The sequence below is a fragment of the Stenella coeruleoalba genome (genome assembly GCF_951394435.1).
Source record: "Stenella coeruleoalba genome assembly, chromosome: 13".
Lineage (NCBI taxonomy): Eukaryota > Metazoa > Chordata > Mammalia > Artiodactyla > Delphinidae > Stenella > Stenella coeruleoalba.
In genome coordinates, this window is record NC_137159.1 from 5,300,730 (window position 1) to 5,319,512 (window position 18,783).

The 18,783-nt window shown below is 40.7% G+C and overlaps 1 protein-coding gene across 1 annotated transcript in view; it reads right to left on the reverse strand.

The window, feature by feature from the left end:
* IL1RL2 (interleukin 1 receptor like 2) overlaps positions 1-18,783 on the reverse strand; it is a 48,250-nt gene that overhangs the window by 18,060 nt on the left and 11,407 nt on the right. Inside the window, exons 4-5 of the mRNA XM_079940741.1 lie at positions 13,485-13,644; positions 9,918-9,992 (exon numbers count right to left, since the gene is read on the reverse strand). Of these exons, the coding sequence (XP_079796867.1) occupies positions 9,918-9,992; positions 13,485-13,644 (235 nt within the window). The remainder of the gene's footprint in view (positions 1-9,917; positions 9,993-13,484; positions 13,645-18,783) is intronic.

Sequence of the window (18,783 nt, forward strand, 5' to 3'; positions counted from 1 at the left end):
CATTGGTAGTTTGAGAGGGATTACACTAAATCTGTAGATTGCTTAGGGTAATACAGTCATTTTCACAATATTAATTCTTCCAATCCAAGAACACGGTATATCTCTCCTTCTGTTTGTATTGTCTTTAATTTTTTTCATCAGTGTTGTAGTTTTCTGCATACAGATCTTTTGTCTCCTTAGCTAGGTTTATTCCTGGGTATTTTATGCTTTTTGTTGAAGTGGTGATTGGGAGTGTTTCCTTAATTTCTCTTTAAGATTTTTCATTTTTAGTGTATAGGAATGCAAGAGATTTCTGTGCATTAATTTTTTATCCTGCAACTTTACCAAATTCATTGATTAGCTCTAGTAGTTTTCTGGTAGCATCTTTAGGATTCTCTATGTATAGTATCATGTCATCTGCAAACAGTGACAGTTTTACTTCTTCTTTTCCAATCTGTATTCCTTTTATTTCTTTTTCTTCTCTGATTGCTGTGGCTAAAACTTCCAAAACTATGTTGAATAATAGTGGTGAGAGTGGACATCCTTGTCTTGTTCCTGATCTTAGAGAAAATGCTTTCAGTTTTTCACCATTGAGAACAATGTTGGCTGTGGGTTTGTCATATATGGCCTTTATTATGTTGAGGTAGGTTCCCTCTATGTCCACTTTCTGGAGAGTTTTTATCATAAATGGGTGTTGAATTTTGTCATAAGCTTTTTCTGCAACTGTTGAGATTATCACATGGTTTTTATCCTTCAATTTGTTAATATGGTGTATCACATTGATTGATTTGCATATATTGCAAATCCTTGCATTCCTGGGATAAACCACACTTGGCCATGGTGTATGATACTTTTAATGTGCTGTTGGATTCTGTTTGCTTGTATTTTATTGAGGATTTTTGCATCTATGTTCATCAGTAATATTGGCCTGTAGTTTTCTTTTTTGTGACATCTTTGTCTGATTTTGTTATCAGGGTGATGGTGGCCTCGTAGAATGAGTTTGGGAGTGTTTCTTCCTCTGCAATTTTTTGGAAGAGTTTGAGAAGAATGGGTGTTAGCTCTTCTCTAAATGTTTGATAGAATTCCCTGTGAAGCCATCTGGTCCTGGGTTTTGTTTGTTGGAAGATTTTTAATCACAGTTTCAATTTCAGTGCTTGTGATTGGTCTGTTCATTTTTTCTATTTCTTCCTGGTTCAGTCTTGGAATGTTGTACTTTTCTAAGAATTTGTCCATTTCTTCCAGGTTGTCCCTTTTATTAACATATAGTTGCTTGTAGTAGTCGCTCATGATCCTTTGTATTTCTTCAGTGTCAGATGTTACTATTTTTTCATTTCTAATGCTATTGATTTCAATCTTCTCCCTTTTTTCTTGATGAGTCTGGGTAATGGTTTATCAATTTTGTTTATATTCTCAAAGAACCAGCTTTTAGTTTTATTGATGTTTGTTATTGTTTTCTTCATTTCTTTTCATTTATTTCTGATCTGATCTTTATGATTTCTTTCATTCTGCTAACCTTGGGTATTTTTTGTTCTTCTTTCTCTAATTGCTTTAGATGTAAGGTTAGGTTGTTTATTTGAGATCTTTTCTTGTTTCTTGAGGTAGGATTGTAGTGCTATAAACTTCCCTCTTAGAACTGCTTTTGCTGCATCCCATAGGTTTTCTGTCGTCATGTTTTCACTGTCATTTTTTTCTAGGTATTTTTTGATGTCCTCTTTGATTTCTTCAGTGATCCCTTAGTTATTTAGTAGTGTCTAGTTTAGCCTCCATGTGTTTGTATTTTTTACAGTTTTTTCCCTGTAATTGATAACTAGTCTCATAGCATTGCCATCGGAAAAGATATTTAATAGTATTTCAATTTGCTTAAGTTTACGAAGGCTTGATTTGGGACCCAAGATATGATGTATCCTGAAGAATGTGCCATGAGCAACTGAGAAGAAAGTGTATTCTGTTGTTTTTGGATGGAAGGTCCTATAAATACCAATTAAGTCCATCTGGTCTAATGTGCATTAAAGTTGTGTTTCCTTATTTATTTTCATTTTGGATGATCTGTCCATTGGGGTGTTAAAGTCCCCTACTATTATTGTGTTACTGTCAATTTCCCCTTTTATGTCTGTTAGCATTTGTCTTCTGTATTGAGGTGCTCCTATGTTGGGTGCATAAATATTTACAATTGTTATATATTTTTCTTGGATTGATCCCTTGATCATTATGTAATGTCCTTCTTTGTCTCTTGTAATAGTCTTTATTTTAAAGCCTATTTTTTCTTATATGAGTATTGCTACTTCATCTTTCTCTTGATTTCCATTTGCATGGAATACCTTTTTCCATCCCCTCACTTTCAGTCTGTATGTGTCCTTAGGTCTGAAGTTGGTCTCTTGTAGACAACATATATACAGGTCTTGTTTTTGTATCCATGCAGATAGTCTGTGTCTTTTGGTTGGAGCATATAAGCCATTTACATTTAAGGTAAGTATTTATATGTATTTTCCTATGACGATTTTCTTAATTGTTTTGGGTTTGTTTTTGTAGGTCTTTTCCTTCTCTGTGTTTCCCTCCTAGAGAAGTTCCTTTACCATTTGTTGTAAAGCTGGTTTGGTGGTGCTGAATTCTCTTAACTTTTGCTTGTCTGTAAAGGTTTTTATTTCTCCACTGAATCTGAATGAGATCCTTGCTGGGTAATCTTGGTTGTAGATTTTCCCCTTTTATCACTTTAAATGTGTCCTGCCACCCCCTTCTGGCTTGCAGAGTCCTGCTGAAAGATCAGCTATTAACCTTATGGGGATTCCCTTGTATGTTATTTGTTGCTTTTCCCTTGCTGCTTTTAATATTTTTTCTTTGTATATAATATTTGATAGTTTGATTAATATGTGTCTTGGCATGTTTCTCCTTGGGTTTATCCTGTATGGGATTCTCTGTGCTTCCTGGACTTGATTGACTATTTCTTTCCCATATTAGGGAAGTTTTCAATAATCTCTTCAAATATTTTCTCAGACCCTTTCTTTTTCTCTTCTTCTGGGACCCTTATAATTCGAATGTTGGTGTATTTAATGTTGGCCCAGAGGTCTCTGAGACTGTCCTCAATTCTTTTTTCTTTATTCAGCTCTGCAGAAGTTATTTCCACTATTCTGTCTTCCAGGTCACTTATCCGTTCTTCTGCCTTAGTTATTCTTCTATTGATTCCTTCTATTTTTAATTTCATTTGTTGTGTTGTTCATCATTACTTGTTTGCTCTTTAGTTCTTCTAATTCCTTATTAAACATTTCTTGTATGTTCTCCATTCTATTTCTGAGATTTTGGATCATCTTTACTATCATTACTCTGAATTCTTTTTCTGGTAGACTGCTTATTTCCTCTTCATATATTGGTCTGGTGGGTTTTTACCTTGCTCCTTCATCTGTTGCATATTTCTCTGTCTTCTCATTTTGCTTAACTTACTGTGTTTGGGGTCTCCTTTTCACAGCCTGCAGGTTCGTGGCTCCTCTTGTTTCTGGTGGGTTAGATTGGTTCAGTGGCTTGTGTAGGCTTCCTTGTGGGGGGGTTTGGTGTCTGTGTTCTAGTGGGTGGGCTGAATCTTCTCTTTCTGGTGGGCAGAGCCGTGTCCAGTGGTGTGTTTTGGGTGGTCTGTGAATTTAGTATGACTTTCGGCAGCCTGTCTGCTAATGGGTGGGGTTATGTTCCTGTCTTGCTAGTTGTTTGGCATGGGATGTCCAGCACCGGGGCTTGCTGGCCATTGGATGGAGCTTGTTTTTAGTGTTGAGACAGATCTCTGGGAGAGCTCTCACCAATTAATATTACATGGGGCCAGGTGGTCTCTGGTTGTCCAACATCCTGGACACGGCTCTCCCACCTCGGAGGTCCAGGGCCGACACCCAGCCGGAGCACCAAACCCTGCTAGCCACACAGCACAGAATAAAAGGAAGGTTAAAAAAAAAAAGAACAGACAGAACCCCAAAACAAATGATAAAAGCAAAACTAAACAGGCAAAATCACAGAAACATACATACACACACACACACTCACAAAAAGAAAAAAAAAACCCCAAACAGACAGAACCCCAAGACAAACAGTAAGAGCAAAACTAAACAGACAAAATCACACAAGGAAACATACACACAGACACTCAGAAAAAGAGAAAAAAAAAAAAGGAAGAGAGCAACCAAACCAATAAACAAACCCACAGATGAAAACAAACACTAAAAACTAAACTAAGATAAACATAAAACCAAAAACAAATCAAATGCAGAAAGCAAACCTGAGTCCACAGTTGCCCCCAATGTCCTCCGCCTCAATTTTGGGAACACTCGTTGTCTATTCAGGTATTCCACACATGCAGGGTTTACCAAGCTGATTGTGGGGATTTAGTCCACTGCTTCTGAGGCTGCACGGTGAGATTTCCTTTCTCTTCTTTGTTCACACAGCTCCTGGGGTTCAGCTTTGGTTTTGGCCCCGCCTCTGCATGTAAGTCACCTTCAGGCATCTGTTCCCCACCCAGACAGGACAGGATTAAAGCAGTGGCTGATTAGGGCTCTCTTGCTCACTCAGGCCGGGGAGAGGGTGGGGTATGGTAGTCACAAATGGGATGCTGGGAGTGCCTGCAGTGGCAGAGGGCAGTGTGATGTTGCAACAGCCTGAGGTGCACCGTGTGTTCTCCTGGGGAAGTTGACCCTGGATCACAGGAGCCTGGCAGTGGTGTGCTGCATAGGTTCCTTTGAGGGTGTGGGTAGTGACCTGTGCTTGCACACGGGACTCTTGATGGCAGTGGTGGCAGAGGTAGCAGTCTGTGCCCACCTCTGACATCCAAGATGATAGCTGTGGCTCGTGCTCATCTCTGGAGCTCCCTTAGGCAGTGCTTTGCAGTGTCTGCAGTCTCACGGAGTAGGAAGCCCTTCTCCTCATGCACTCCGAAACAATGGTCTCTTGCCTCTCCGGTAGGTCCAGACTTTTTCCCGGGCTCCCTCCCGGCTAGCCGTGGTGCACTAACCCCCTGCAGGCTGTGTTCACGCCGCCAACCCCAGTCCTCTCCCTGTGCTCCAACCGAAGCCTGAGCCTCAGGTCCCAGCCCCGCCCACCCCGGCTGGTGAGCAGACAAGCCTCTTAGGCTGGTGAGTGCTGGTCGGCACCGATCCTCTGTACGGGAATCTCTCCACTTTGCCCTCCACACCCCTGTTGCTGTGCTCTCCTCTGTGGCTCCAAAGCTCCCCACCCCATCCCTGCCAGTGAGGGGGCTTCCTAGTGTGTGGAAACTTTTCCTCCCTCACAGCTCCCTCCCAGATGTGCAGGTCCCATCCCTATTCTTTTGTCTCTTCTTTTTCTTTTTTCTTTTGCCCTACCCATGTATGTGGGGATTTTCTTGCCTTTTTGGAAGTCTGAGGTCTTCTGCCAGCGTTCAGTAGGTGTTCTGTAGGAGTTGTTCCACACATAGATGTATTTTTGATGTGTTTGTGGGGAGGAAGGTGATCTCCACATCTCACGCTGCCACCATCTTGAAGGTCTCCAACATACTAGTTCTTATTCATTTCTCTTACTGTTGCTACAAACGCACTGGCATGGTTTCTATTATTTACCTCCTATGCCTATGGCCTATTTGAACTCTCTTCTCTTCTGCATGTCTCCCAGGTCACATGTGTATATACACCCGTGTACATGATGAGTATACACCCGTGTATATGATGAGAATACAGAATTATCTACCAGTAAAATTGGGAGATCATAGATTATGCCTAGCTCCAACTTGAAATGACATGCCAAGCTGTTTTCTAATAGTTGTACCACCTGACACTTCCACCAGCAGTGTGAGAGTTCCTGTTACTGCACAGACACCATGATGCCTGGGCTTGTCAGTCTATTTACTTTAGTCATCTTTATGTATGTGTCCTGATATCACCTCGCGAACTTAAGTTACATCTCCCTAGATTGCACCTGATCGAGCACCTTTTTAACCTTTTTATTGGCTGTGTTGATATCCTCTCCTTGAGCTGTCGGTCCAAGCGGTTTGTCTGTCCTCCTACCGGGTGGCCTTCTTCTCATTATTTTGGAGGAGCTTGGGCTAGACCCTGCATACAAGACCTTTGCTCACTTATTTCAAGTATCTTCTTCTACTCTGTGGCTTGTCTTTCCACTCTCTGAATAAATAGAAGTTCTTATTTCTAATGTAGCCTCATTACCAATTTTTTCCTTCAATACTAGTAATTTGTATGGTCTTCGTTTTTTTAATCTTTCCTTACCCCAAATCATAAAGGTATTTTTCTAGAAATGTGTGGTTTTGACTTTCATATTTAGGTCTACAATTCATCTGAAATTATTTTTATAAAAGGCACGAGAAAGGGGGAAAGTTTTGCCTTATTCTATATTACATCTAATTGTCTAGGACCATTTATTGACAAGACTGCACTTTCCCTATTCCTCTGTAGTGTCAGCTTTGTCAAAACCAAGTGCTTTGCATGAATGGATCTATTTCTGGGCCTTCAATTCTGTTCTATTGTCGATCCTCATACCAGGACTAGAGTGTCTAAATTACCATAGCTTTTTAGCAAATCTTGAAATCTGGTGTCACTCATCCTCCCATTCAGTTCTTCTTCATTGAAAGAGTCTTAACTATTATTCAATCTTTGAGTTTTCATACCAATGTTATAATCAATATATCAAATTCTGCAAAAACCAAAATCTGTTAAGATTTTGACTGTCTTCTTCCTCAAAACAAAGAAAGAGCATTCAATAATTCAGTCTTGACTGTGTTGTTTCTATAGGTTTTTAAAAATAGATTTTTAAAAATCAGATTAAGGACATTCCCTTCTATTCTTAATAAAAGAGTTGTTTTTTTAAAATAATGAATTCCTAGTTCAAGTTTTCTAAATGACTTTTTTGTATCTATAAGGTAAGTGTATTATTTTTCTCCTTTAGTTTGTTTATGCAAAATAAAAGAGTGAATTATCTAATATGAAACAACCTTGTATTGCTCTGTATAACCCCAATTTAGTCTTTTATGCATGTTGTTAAAATTAATTTGCTTACATTTTTCATCTGTGTTTATGAATGAGAGTTGGCCTGAAATTTTCCTTTGTAATAATGTCCTGGACTTCCCAGGTAGTGCAGTAGTTGAGAATCCACCTGCCAATGCAGGGGACACAGGTTCGATCCCTGGTCCAGGAAGATCCCACATGCCACAGAGAAACTAAGCCCATGCACCACAACTACTGAGCCTGTGTTCTACAGCCCGTGAGCCACAACTACAGAGCCTGTGCACTACAACTACTGAACTCTGCACACCTAGAGCTCGTGCTCCACAACTAGAGAAGCCACCGCAGTAAGAAGCCCATGCACCACTGTGAAGAGTAGCCCCAGCTCGCCGCAACTAGAGAAAGCCTGTGCACAGCAATGAAGACCCAATGCAACCAAATATAAATTTTAAAAAAATTAATAATGCCCTTGTTGGGTTTGGGTGTCAAGGTTTTCCTGACCTTATAAAATGAGATAAGGACTATTTCCTCTTTTACTTCTCCCTGAAACAATTTGTTGAAAATTGATGTTATCTCTTTATTAAATGTTTTGTAGAATTCACCAGTAAAACCAACTGAATCTGGAATTTTGTTTGTGGGAAGATTTTAAATTTATTTAATAGTTATATGATTATCTTCCTCTCTCATGGCTTATATTTTCTTTCTAATTAAACACAATGGCTAGAATTTTCAAAGACAGGAGAGGGCAACAACGTTAATTAAGAGAGTTAATAACAGGTATGTTTATCCTTTCTAGGTGTTTATGAAATCCACTAGGGTATTCACATGGTGAGTGATATGTAGACAACTATCTTTTATTATGGGCAGCATTATTTCTTTGAAAATTCAGAAGAACTAAAGAACTCTCCTTGAAACTTGTGGGTCCAGAGCCTTTTAAGTACTGAGTAGATTTCATCTCCTTTCCATGTGTTGCTTTGTAAGCTTTCTCATTTCTGTCTTTAATGTTTGAGTTTCTCTGCATTGGGGGGATTAGATTTGCTGGAGGTTCCTCTATCTTCTTTTTCTATTCCACCCCACCCCCGCCCCAACCCTTCTATCCCAGAACCAACTTTGGAATTTATCAATTCTATTTGTTGGTTGTTTTCCTTATGATAACTTTATAATTTTTTACGCCTATCTTTTTTATTTCCTTCCATGGAGTTGTTTAGTTGCTCTTTTTTATAGAGTTAAATGGTTAGATGATGGATTTTAATGTTTTCTACACTTATTATTAATCATAATGATATTTAAAGATACACGCTTGTTTAGAACTCACCATTGGTCACATTCCATTTGATATGTTCTCTCTGCCATTATTTTCTAAATATTCTGTACCAATGGCTTTGGCTTAATCTAACCAAGAAAGTAAATACTTAGAAGCTAAATTTATTGTTGCTTATTTTTTTTAATTAGTGGATTTATTTTTTGTTGGGTTTATCATTGTTTTGACTTTAGCTGTAAATTTCTAGATTACCTACATGGGGATTATACCACGTGGTCTGTATAATTTCCTTTTTTGGGTCTCTGAGTTTCTCATAGATGTTTATGAGTGCTATCCATTAAATACATTATTCTTAATGTATTACTAGAGTATTTTAGATCCTTATTTGACTAGCAAATTTGTCAAAGTCAGAGCATGTTAAAATCTCCCACTATAACTGAAACTATTGTACTGTCTTGTTGTATTGTCCTTGTATCTCTGAGAGTTTAGCTTTATATATTTTATTTTGATGCATGGCTATTTGACACATAAACATTTTTATTTGGGGAAGGATAATTTTTATTAGTATAAAATGATTCAATTTGTCATTTAATTTTTTGCATTGAAAGATATATTATCAGATTGAAAGATTAATGTTGCGAATCTGATTTCTTTGTATTGCTATTGTATGCAAATCTTATGCATATCTTGCTTATGCACTGATTTTTAACCTTCTAGGACATGTATTTTTAGATCTGTGTATTTTGAGGAGAGCATATAATTGGATTTTAATATTTGACTCAACCTGAACATCTGCCTTTTTTTTTTTAAATTTTTTTATTTTTTGGTTGCATTGGCTCTTTGTTGCTGCACGCGGGCTTTCTCTAGTTGCAGCGAGTGGGGGCTACTTTTCGTTGTGGTGCACGGGCTTCTCATTGCAGTGACTTCTCTTGTGGAGCATGGGCTCTAGGTGGGTGGGCTTCAGTAGTTGTACACAGTGGGCTCAGCAGTTGTGGCTCACAGGCTCTAGAGCTCAGGCTCAGTAGATGTGGCACATGGGCTTAGTTGCCCCATGGCATGTGGGATCTTCCCAGACCATGGATTGAACCTGTGTCCCCTGCATTGGCAGGAGGATTCTTAACCACTGCACCACCAGGGAAGTCCCGAGCATCTGTCTTTTAATAAAAACTTTGTTTAATTTATTTTTTCTTTAGAAGGTACTCAACACATTTTTACCTTACTAGTGATTACCTTTAAATTTTAAAAAATTATTTGAGTCCCTTTTTCTCCACTTAGATCACAAACTGAGGCAGTGTTTATTGATCCCTGCCTATGTAAAATAAGGAAAATAACATGATAACTTCCCCTACTCCTTTCATATCTTTCCTAGTGTGAGATAATATAACCCAGGACTCTTGATCAACATTACTTAATAGTAGTTTGATATTACATATCATGTCTTTCAGGAAGGATTTGTCTTTGCGTGAACAGATTTACAGTAATCTTTCAGACGCATAGTGATTGCAGCCAGACCTTTCATAGCACAACCTCCCCAGGCTTCTGCTCTGTGATTTTTTATTTTGATACCTCTCCTGATGAACTCAGGTATATCCAAAGCTGGAAACTGGATACACCTGTGTGGGATTTGTCTTCCTTCCTGAAATTCAAAAACATTCACAAGGATGTGTGGACTTACTGATTCCTGCCCTTAGGATTTCAGTGGCTTCAATAAGTTTACTCACCAAGTTTTACTTCAATTGAATTATTTTTTGGATAAATGATCTTAGGGATTCTTCTTCCATTTCCCACTTTTTCTGCTAAGAAATCATACCCACATGAAATTGTATTAGAAACATTCCCAACTACTTGAATGCAGTAATAACATAAAGAAAACCTGGTACTGAGCAGACCTTCAATAAACATTGGTCAAGAAAAAACAATACCCATGATGTGACAAAGTATCTCTCCATAAGTGCATAGTTTTCAACCAGAAATAATTGAATTGCTAAGGGGAAAATCTAAAAGCTGGGCTACCAAGAGAGTTCACATCATCATTATATATTTGACATAAATATAAACTGATGAGATTGTGTAATAACTTCTCATTGCCTAGTCATTCAGTACACGTCTTAAGCACTGGTGATAAGCAAAGCTCTGGCCTGGGTCCTAGACAGAAAGAAACAGTGACCCTAATGGTCTGCCCTCAGTTCCACTCCTCCATCCTCCAGCCCTGCTATTCCATATTCTTCGCAGACCTTCCTTATTCTTCAGCTTTTTCATCCCTCCCCCCCACTTTATAACTGCCTTCCTTGTATTGACTCCCCACCCCTTTGTCTTTCTCCACACCTTCCCTCCCCCATTTGTCTACCAATATTTAGCAATCACCCTCTGGATCCCACATTTCTCCTCTCCATTTGGGGTGCGAGGTGAAAAAGTTATAAGAGGGAAGCTATAAAAATGCAAAACCATATGTCCTTTGTGGTGGCAATAAGAGTTGCACATTCTACAAACTATTCAAATTCAGTACAGTAAGTCCTCTGCATACAAACCTTCAAGCTGTGAACTTTCAAAGATGCTAACTTGCGTTTGCGTGTCCACATAAGTTAGTTCATGTGTCTGGCATACACTGTCACATGTGTGCAACCTCTACAAGTGGTTGTGCTTTTGTGTACTTTACTGTACAGTACTGTGTAAAGTAGAGTATCTTTATTTCAAGCCCGGGATGTCCAGAAGCAAGTGTAAAAGCAGCGGTGATGTAGCTGGTACTTTCCTGTTCACTCGATGCCAGCCCCTGTATGCCAGCTCTCGTACTGTACAACTGTACTTTTCAAGGTACTGTACTGTAAGATTAAAAGTGTTTTCTTTATTTTGTGTGTTTGTTTTTTACGTATTATTTTTGTGAAAATTATTATAAACCTATTACAGTACAGTACTATATAGCCGCTTGTGTTAGTTGGGTACCTAAGCTAACTTTGTTGGACCTACAAACATGCTCTTGGGATGGAACTTGTTCTTATGTGGGGGACTTACTGTATGTCCCAAACAGAAGTCATCACCAGCCAGTTAATATACCATCTCCCACTCAATCACACACATAGAAAATCTAGATGTCATTCTAAGTAACAGCTTTCCTCCCACCCTCTTCATATGATCATCACCCAGCCAAACTAATTTTACCTCTTAGCATTTCTCAGTCTGTGCCTCTTTCTTTACACCTAAACCCTAGTTTCTACTCTCTACTCTTTCCCTAGGCACTCTCATTCACATCCACCTCTTCAATTATCGTCTAAAGTTCAATGACTTTGCAAGGTGTAACTCTAAGCTCCAGACCCATATAGGCCATGACCTACTTGACGTCTCAAGTCACCAAGTACTCAGCTCACCCATGACCAAACTCATGATCTCACTCTTAAATCCAGTTTTCCTCCAGAGTTATCTTTTTTCCTTGAATCGTATCACCATCCAAAAGGCCTAGCTTCCTGGATCTTGCCATATCTCTCACCCCACATTCAATCTGACACCAAGACCTGTGGATTTTACCTCCTAGAATGCCTGGAGTCCATCCACCTGTGCCTAGCTGATGTCTCACCTGCATTTCTGCACCTGTCTCCTAACTGCCATTCTTACCTATAGGGATCGTTCTGTGCACAGTGGCCACAGTGAGCTCTCAGAAACATGTTACACCATGCTACTCTCCTGCTCTCAACTGCTCTGGCTGCTTCCCATTGTTCTTAGGAGAAAATCCATGCTTCCCACACTGGACTGAATGTTCCTACCTAACGTTGGCCCCTGACTGCTTCTCCAACCTCTTTGCCTACTGTGATCTCCCTTATTCAGCATCATCCCACCAACCTACCTACTTCCCATCCTTCAGACAACCATGGTCTGACTTGTTGTAGGGCCTTCACTTTGGCTGCCCCCTCAGTCTAGAAAAAACCTCACTCGTTTCAGCAGTTAATGCTTCCTGACCATCAGCATCACTATTATTGGGAAGCTTTCCCTGACCCACTTCCTTCTCAACAGATCCTTGTCTGTTTGATATCACATTTTCCTTTCTGCTCAGACTCCAAAGCTCCATCCAGGCAGCGGTCATGGCTGTTTGCCTCACCATCATGTTCTCCCTGCCCAGCACAGGACCTGACCTTGATGGGCACTCAGTAAAGGGTCACTAAATTACTGCCTGAAGAATCTCCTACCACTTCCAGCGAAGTTCAGATGGTTACATCCAGATGTTGCAGCAGCCTCCTAAGTGGTCTCCAGGCCTCAAGACCTCCTTCAACTCCTTTTCAAACCATCTTAGGACTGATCTCATCCATCACAAATGCAGCCTCATGGCTCTGCATTTACACTCATCCAAGGGCTCTTCAGGGCTTCATGGTAAAACCTGCGTATAATCAGACCCCTTGACCTTTCCCCTGTTTAACTCCATGACTACAGTTCCCACCACTCCTCAGCTCACAGCTTTTTATGCTCTAACAAAATTACTTTTAGATCCAACATAAACTATCATGGTAGACACTTCTATGCTTTGTCTTAGACACTTCTCTCTGCCCCTCCTCCCTCTTCTTTACTTCTGTAAACCCTGCTCGTCCTTCAAAATTCAGCTGAGAAGACATTTCCTCTTGGAAAGCTTCCAAGACCATTTATTTACTTGCCACCTATGCAGCTACTTCTGCTTTTTTTTTCCTGCTCCCCTGGACACTGTCTATAACACTCTCCTTACCACATAATGTTAAGATGACCCATTTACATTTCTAGCACCACTACAACCAGGCTGAGAGCTTCTCAAATACAAGAAAGAATTTTTTTAATTTTTTAATTATAGGTTTTAACAATTTTTGGCATATAGCAGATTATAAATAAACATTTATTGCAATGACATAAAATACAGATTATTGGACTCAATGATCTCTTAAGGTATTCTTCATTTTGCCTTTGAAATTCCATCTTATAAAGAATTCCCTCAGCCACCAACGTAAGACTAGAGCATAAGATCATTGAGGTATTCATGTCTGCCCTTTACTGAATACCTATACTTCGCCAGGCACCCTGGGTGCTACTCCATAGACATGATCTCATTTAATTTTCATGAATAAACCAATAATTTTAGTATTCCTTTTTTTCAGATGAGAAAACTAAACAGCCCATGCCCTTTTGCCCCACTCTTCCTACCCTCTGATTCTAATAATGACGTGTTTGAGGGACTGCTAACCCTCAGGAAAATCAAGATCGGGAATCCCTTCTGCCCAAAGCCAACCTCTCACGCAAAGCCAAGAGGCAGTCAAGGGGATGGGTAAGAGTGTACTTACTGATGTTCACAGAAATGCTATTTAAAACAGTGTGCTGCTGCTTTGCGTATGTGAGCATGGCTTGACACGCGTAGTTCCCTCCATCCTCTGTCGAGACATTCTTCACTAAAAGCTTCTTTCTCCGAGAAATAAATCGTTCTCCTTCAATCTCTTTACAGTCCTAAATTTTAAAAATATATTTTTCATTTCAAAGAGTATTTTGGGGTATCAGTTACATTCCTAGTTAGCACCATTCTATCAACCATGGGGAGACAAGAAACCTATGTGATCTCTAGACCTTAGGTAATTTACAATCTAATTGAAGACATATGTATATTTATATAAGATATGTACATATCTCCCCAGAAAACTGATAAAGAATATTCTACAGGTTACAGTGAGGGCTATAAATATGAGGTATACGGGGAGTTGAGAGGAGAGAGGCCTATGAAGGCTGGAAGGAGGACCTTATGGAGAAGGATTGGACCTGGTCCATAAAGGAGTCTGGTAGGAGGATGTGAACAAGCAGGAAGGTCCTCCACGTCTCTCAATGGACCACCGTCTAATGGCACCAAGCCCCTTTGCAAGACTGCAAGCCCAGGTGAATAAGGACTGCGTCCTCTGTGTTACAGGTCCAATCACACCTTCTCCACCTATCAGGGGTTGGACTTTGCCGAGGTCCAAAATAACTTCACCAACCTTCTATCTGGAGGCCTGAGCAATAGTCAAAGTACGTGGCAAGGTTAAGGGGAGCAGATATCACGTCACTTCTTAAGTCACCCAGGCTTCCACTGCATCAACAAAGAAACGGCCTCACACAAAACCACCTTGAAGGCTGGTTAGTCTCAGGAAGGCCTTTCTCATTGTTCTCCTCAGTTTCCACCCAGAGGGCAAGCCTCACCATTCATCTGTCCTGTCATAAGCTCACATTCTCATGTGAATCGTTTTTTCCATCTCAGAGGCCCACTCCTGAACTCTTTCTCAAACCTTTTCCCGTTTCTTCAGGAAGTGCCAATCTACAAAATAACATCTGGGATAATTGAGTCCATTTATTCACTCAAATATTTTTCTTGCTCTTTGCTAGCATTGTGAGAGGCCCTGGTCATGCAGGAATAAGATGCAGTCCCTCAGAGCTCACAATCCTTATAATAGAGAAGACAAACATACAACCCCTAATTATATAAAGACGTAATCGCTCAAGTTTTGAGCTCTATCCTCACTGAGTCAACCATGGTCAGAATTCACTCTCCACCACTGGAACAGTGTGAATGCTTCCATCGTGGAAGGTGAAACTCAATAATGCCAAAATGAACATTTGTTTATTTATTTATCATGTGAACAATAACTTTCTAGAAGTCTTATATTATTTTTTCTGTAAACACTCTATAGGGGAAACCAAATTATAATCAGATAATTGCTTACTGAGTAGAATGGGAATTACTAGTAAGAGTCAGATGCTGATAATATGAGTGATTGCCTTCTTTAGAATAGGGACAAACAAAAAGTGTGAGCGTTTGGATTATGGAAACCTCGTTCCTGGGTGGGGCTTGTGTGGGCGCAATCTCTGGGACTCTGTTTCTATGCTCTGATCTTGATCAGTCCCCTTTCTGATTGACTCATTCAAGACATACAAATATTTAATCATATTAAAGTTTACCCTGGACAGCTGAAGAGCCATTCTGTCCTTTTTCAGTAACTAGAACTGTCTCTATTGTAATCCGCTGCATTATTTTAGAGTTTTAATTCTCAGAACACTTTGATTTTTAGTTAAAAGTGAGCGGTGATATCTCACTAATAAGATTTTAATTAGTAATATTAGCAGCCAACATTTGAAAATTTTTGTCTTTCTAGCACCAAGAAGAACAATTCTGACCCAGCATGTACAATGGTTCACAGGTACAAAATAGACAAGAGCATCCTGGCTAAGCTGTAGTGGTCATAGGAGAGTGATGAAGATGAAACTGGTGAGGGAGTCAGGAGCCCAATCATAGAAAACCATGAAAAGGGGAGGAGCATCTGAAGCTGTCTGTGCAAGGGACCAAGGTGTGCATATTTGCCTTGGAGCACAATCTGTCTGGTTGCTGTGTGGGAAAGGATTAAAATGGGGGCAATCCTAACGACTAGGGAACAATTTAGGAAGTTATTTCCACACACTAAGGCTGAATAGAACATGAACTAAGGCAGTACACTGGGGATAACCAGAAGGGAACAAAAAACAGTGATTTTAAGCAGTTCTAATTCACAGCCTTAGTGACAAATTTGGACTATGGAGAGGGAACAGGACCGGTATGGTCCCAGCTTAGGGATGCAAAAGTGTCCTTAGATAGGAGATGGAATGCAAAGAAAATACAGAAGAATGATCAGATTTGAGGTTAAGATTAAAAAGTGGCTCTAGACATGGTGAATCTGGTGAGTTGTGTGATGGGAATGTCTACATGGAATGTATGTTAGGTTGTTGGATGAAGTATCTGGAGATGGGAGAAAGGAGAGTTTGGAGCCATCTGTGTGCGATGGTCCTATGAGCCTTCCACCTGAATGCAATCAAAGCAAGAACTGAAGATGACCATGGCTGAAACTGGGAACCCCTAAAATCTAAGACCCAAACCCAGAGAATGAGAACACAGTAATGATTACTAAGGAAAAGCCAGGGGGTGGGGAGATAAAGAATGAGTAAGTTTCAGAAGGGAGAGAAGATGAAGCTCTCAGCTCATGGGCACGTCCAGCAGCGATGGACACCACAAGAGATCAAAATCAGGATCAGGATTGGAAATGAATGTTAAATTTAGCAGCTGGGAAGCCAGTAGTAACTCAGCAACTATAGATCCAGTATGGTGATAGGGCAGAAACCATTGTATTGAGGAGTAATTTGGAATTGAAAAAAAAAAGGAGACATTCCTGTTTTTCCAAATGTGGATACTTCAGAGTCTATGAGCATGGATGTTCTAACACCTGAACTTTCTCCTCTGGAACACCTCCAATCTCAAGGACCACCTCTACTCCTATGAGTCTTCAATTCTCCCTGCCACAAGCCAGATTTTGTCATTATCCAGAACTACTCTGTCCCTAAATTCTTAAAAATAAAAATATACCATTCTGGGGGGAACCTTCCAGATGGTGGAGGAGTAAGACATGGAAATCACCTTCCTCCCCACAAATACATCAAAAATACACCCACATGTGGAACAACTCCTACAGAACAACTACTGAACGCTGGCAGAAGACCTCAGACTTCCAAAAAGGCAAGAAAATCCCCACATGCTTGGGTAGGGCAAAAGAGAAAAGAAAAAAAAGAGACAAAAGAATAGGGACGGGACCTGCCCCTTGGAGAGGGAGCTGTGAAGGAGGAAAAGTTTCCACACACTAGGAAGCCCCTTCACTGGTGGAGACGGGGGGTGGCGGGGGGGAAGCTTTGGAGCCACGGAGGAGAGTGCAGCAATAGGGGTGCAGAGGGCAAAGCAGAGAGATTCCTACACAGAGGACTGGTGCCAACCAGCACTCACCAGCCTGAGAGCCTTGTCTGTTCAGCCGCTGGGGTGGGTGGGGGCTGGGAGCTGAGGCTCTAGCTTCGGAGGTCAGATCCCAGGGAGAGGACTGGGGTTGGCTGCGTGGACACAGCCTAAAGGCGGCTAGTGCACCACAGCTAGCTGGGAGGGAGGCCAGGAAAAATTCTGGAACTGCCTAAGAGGTGAGAGACCATTGTTTTGGGGTGTTTGAGGAAAGGGGATTCCTTCCCCGCTGCCCACAGAAGGCAGAGCACTGCCTAAATGAGCTCCAGAGACGGGCGCAAGCCACGGCTATCAGCATGGACACCAGAGACGGACATGAGATGCTGAGGCTGCTCCTGCAGCCACCAAAAATCCTGTGTGCAAGCACAGGTCACTATCCACACCACCACCACCACCCTCCGCCCCGGGAGCCTGTGTAGCCTGCCACTGCCAGGGTTCCGTGATCCAGGGACAAGTACCCCAGGAGAACACATGGTGCGACTCAGGCTGTTGCAACGTTATGCTGGCCTCTGCCGCTGCAGGCTCGCCCCGCATTCCAATTATAACTACCTTACCCCTCCCTCCCCCCTGGTCTGAGTGAGCAAGAGCTCCCTAATCAGCTGCTGCTTTAACTCAGTCCTCTCTGGGCGGGAACAGATGCCTGAAGGTGACCTACACGCAGAGATGGGGCCAAGACCAAAGCTGTACCCTAGGAGCTGTGCGAACAAAGAAGAGAAAAGGAAATTTCCCTGTCCAGCCACAGGAGCAGCGGATTAAATCTCCACAATCAACTTGATGTACGCTGCATCTGTGGAACACCTGAATAGACAACGAATCATCCCAAAATCGAGGGAGTGGACTTTGGGAGCAACTGTAAACTTGAGTTTTACTATCTGTGACTGATTTGTTTCTGATTTTTATGTTTATCTTAGTTTAGTTTTTAGCCCTTGTTATCACTGGTGGACTTGTTTTATTGGTTTGGTGGCTCTCTCCTTTATTATTATTATTTTTTTTTAATATTTTTATTTAAATAATTTTTTCATTTATTTATTTTTTTCTTCCTTTTTGTCTCACTTTTCTTCTGAGCTGTGTGGCTGACAGGGTCCTGCTGCTCCAGCCTGGTGTCAGGCCTGAGCCGCTGTGGTGGGAATCCCCATAAGGTTAATAGCTGATCTTTCAGCAGAAACTCTACAAGCCAGAAGGGGGAGGCAGACATATTTAAAGTGATGAAACGGAAAAACTTACAACCGAGATTACTCTAACCAGCAAGAATCTCAATCAGATTTGATGGAGAAAACAAAACCTTTACAGACAAGCAAAAGTGAAGAGAATTCAACACCACCAAACCAGCTTTACAACAAATGCTAAAGGAACTTCTCTAGGCGGGAAACACAAGAGAAGGGAAAGACCTACAAAAACAAACCAAGAACAATTAAGAAAATGGTAATAAGAACACACACACTAATAATTACCTTAGGTGTAAATGGATTAAGTGCTCCAACCAAAAGACATACAGTCTGAATAGATACAAAAACAAGACCCATATATATCCTCTCTAAAAGAGACCCACTTCAGACCTAGGGACACATACAGACTGAAAGTGAGGGGATGGAAAAAGATATTCCATGCAAATGAAAATCAAAAGAAAGCTGGAGTAGGCAATTCTCGTATCAGACAAAATAGACTTTAAAATAAAGACTATTACAAGAGACAAATAAGGACACTACATAATGATCAAGGGATCAATACAAGAAGAAGATACAACAATTGTAAATATTTATGCACCCAACACAGAAACACCTCAATACATAAGACAAATGCTAACAGCCATAAAA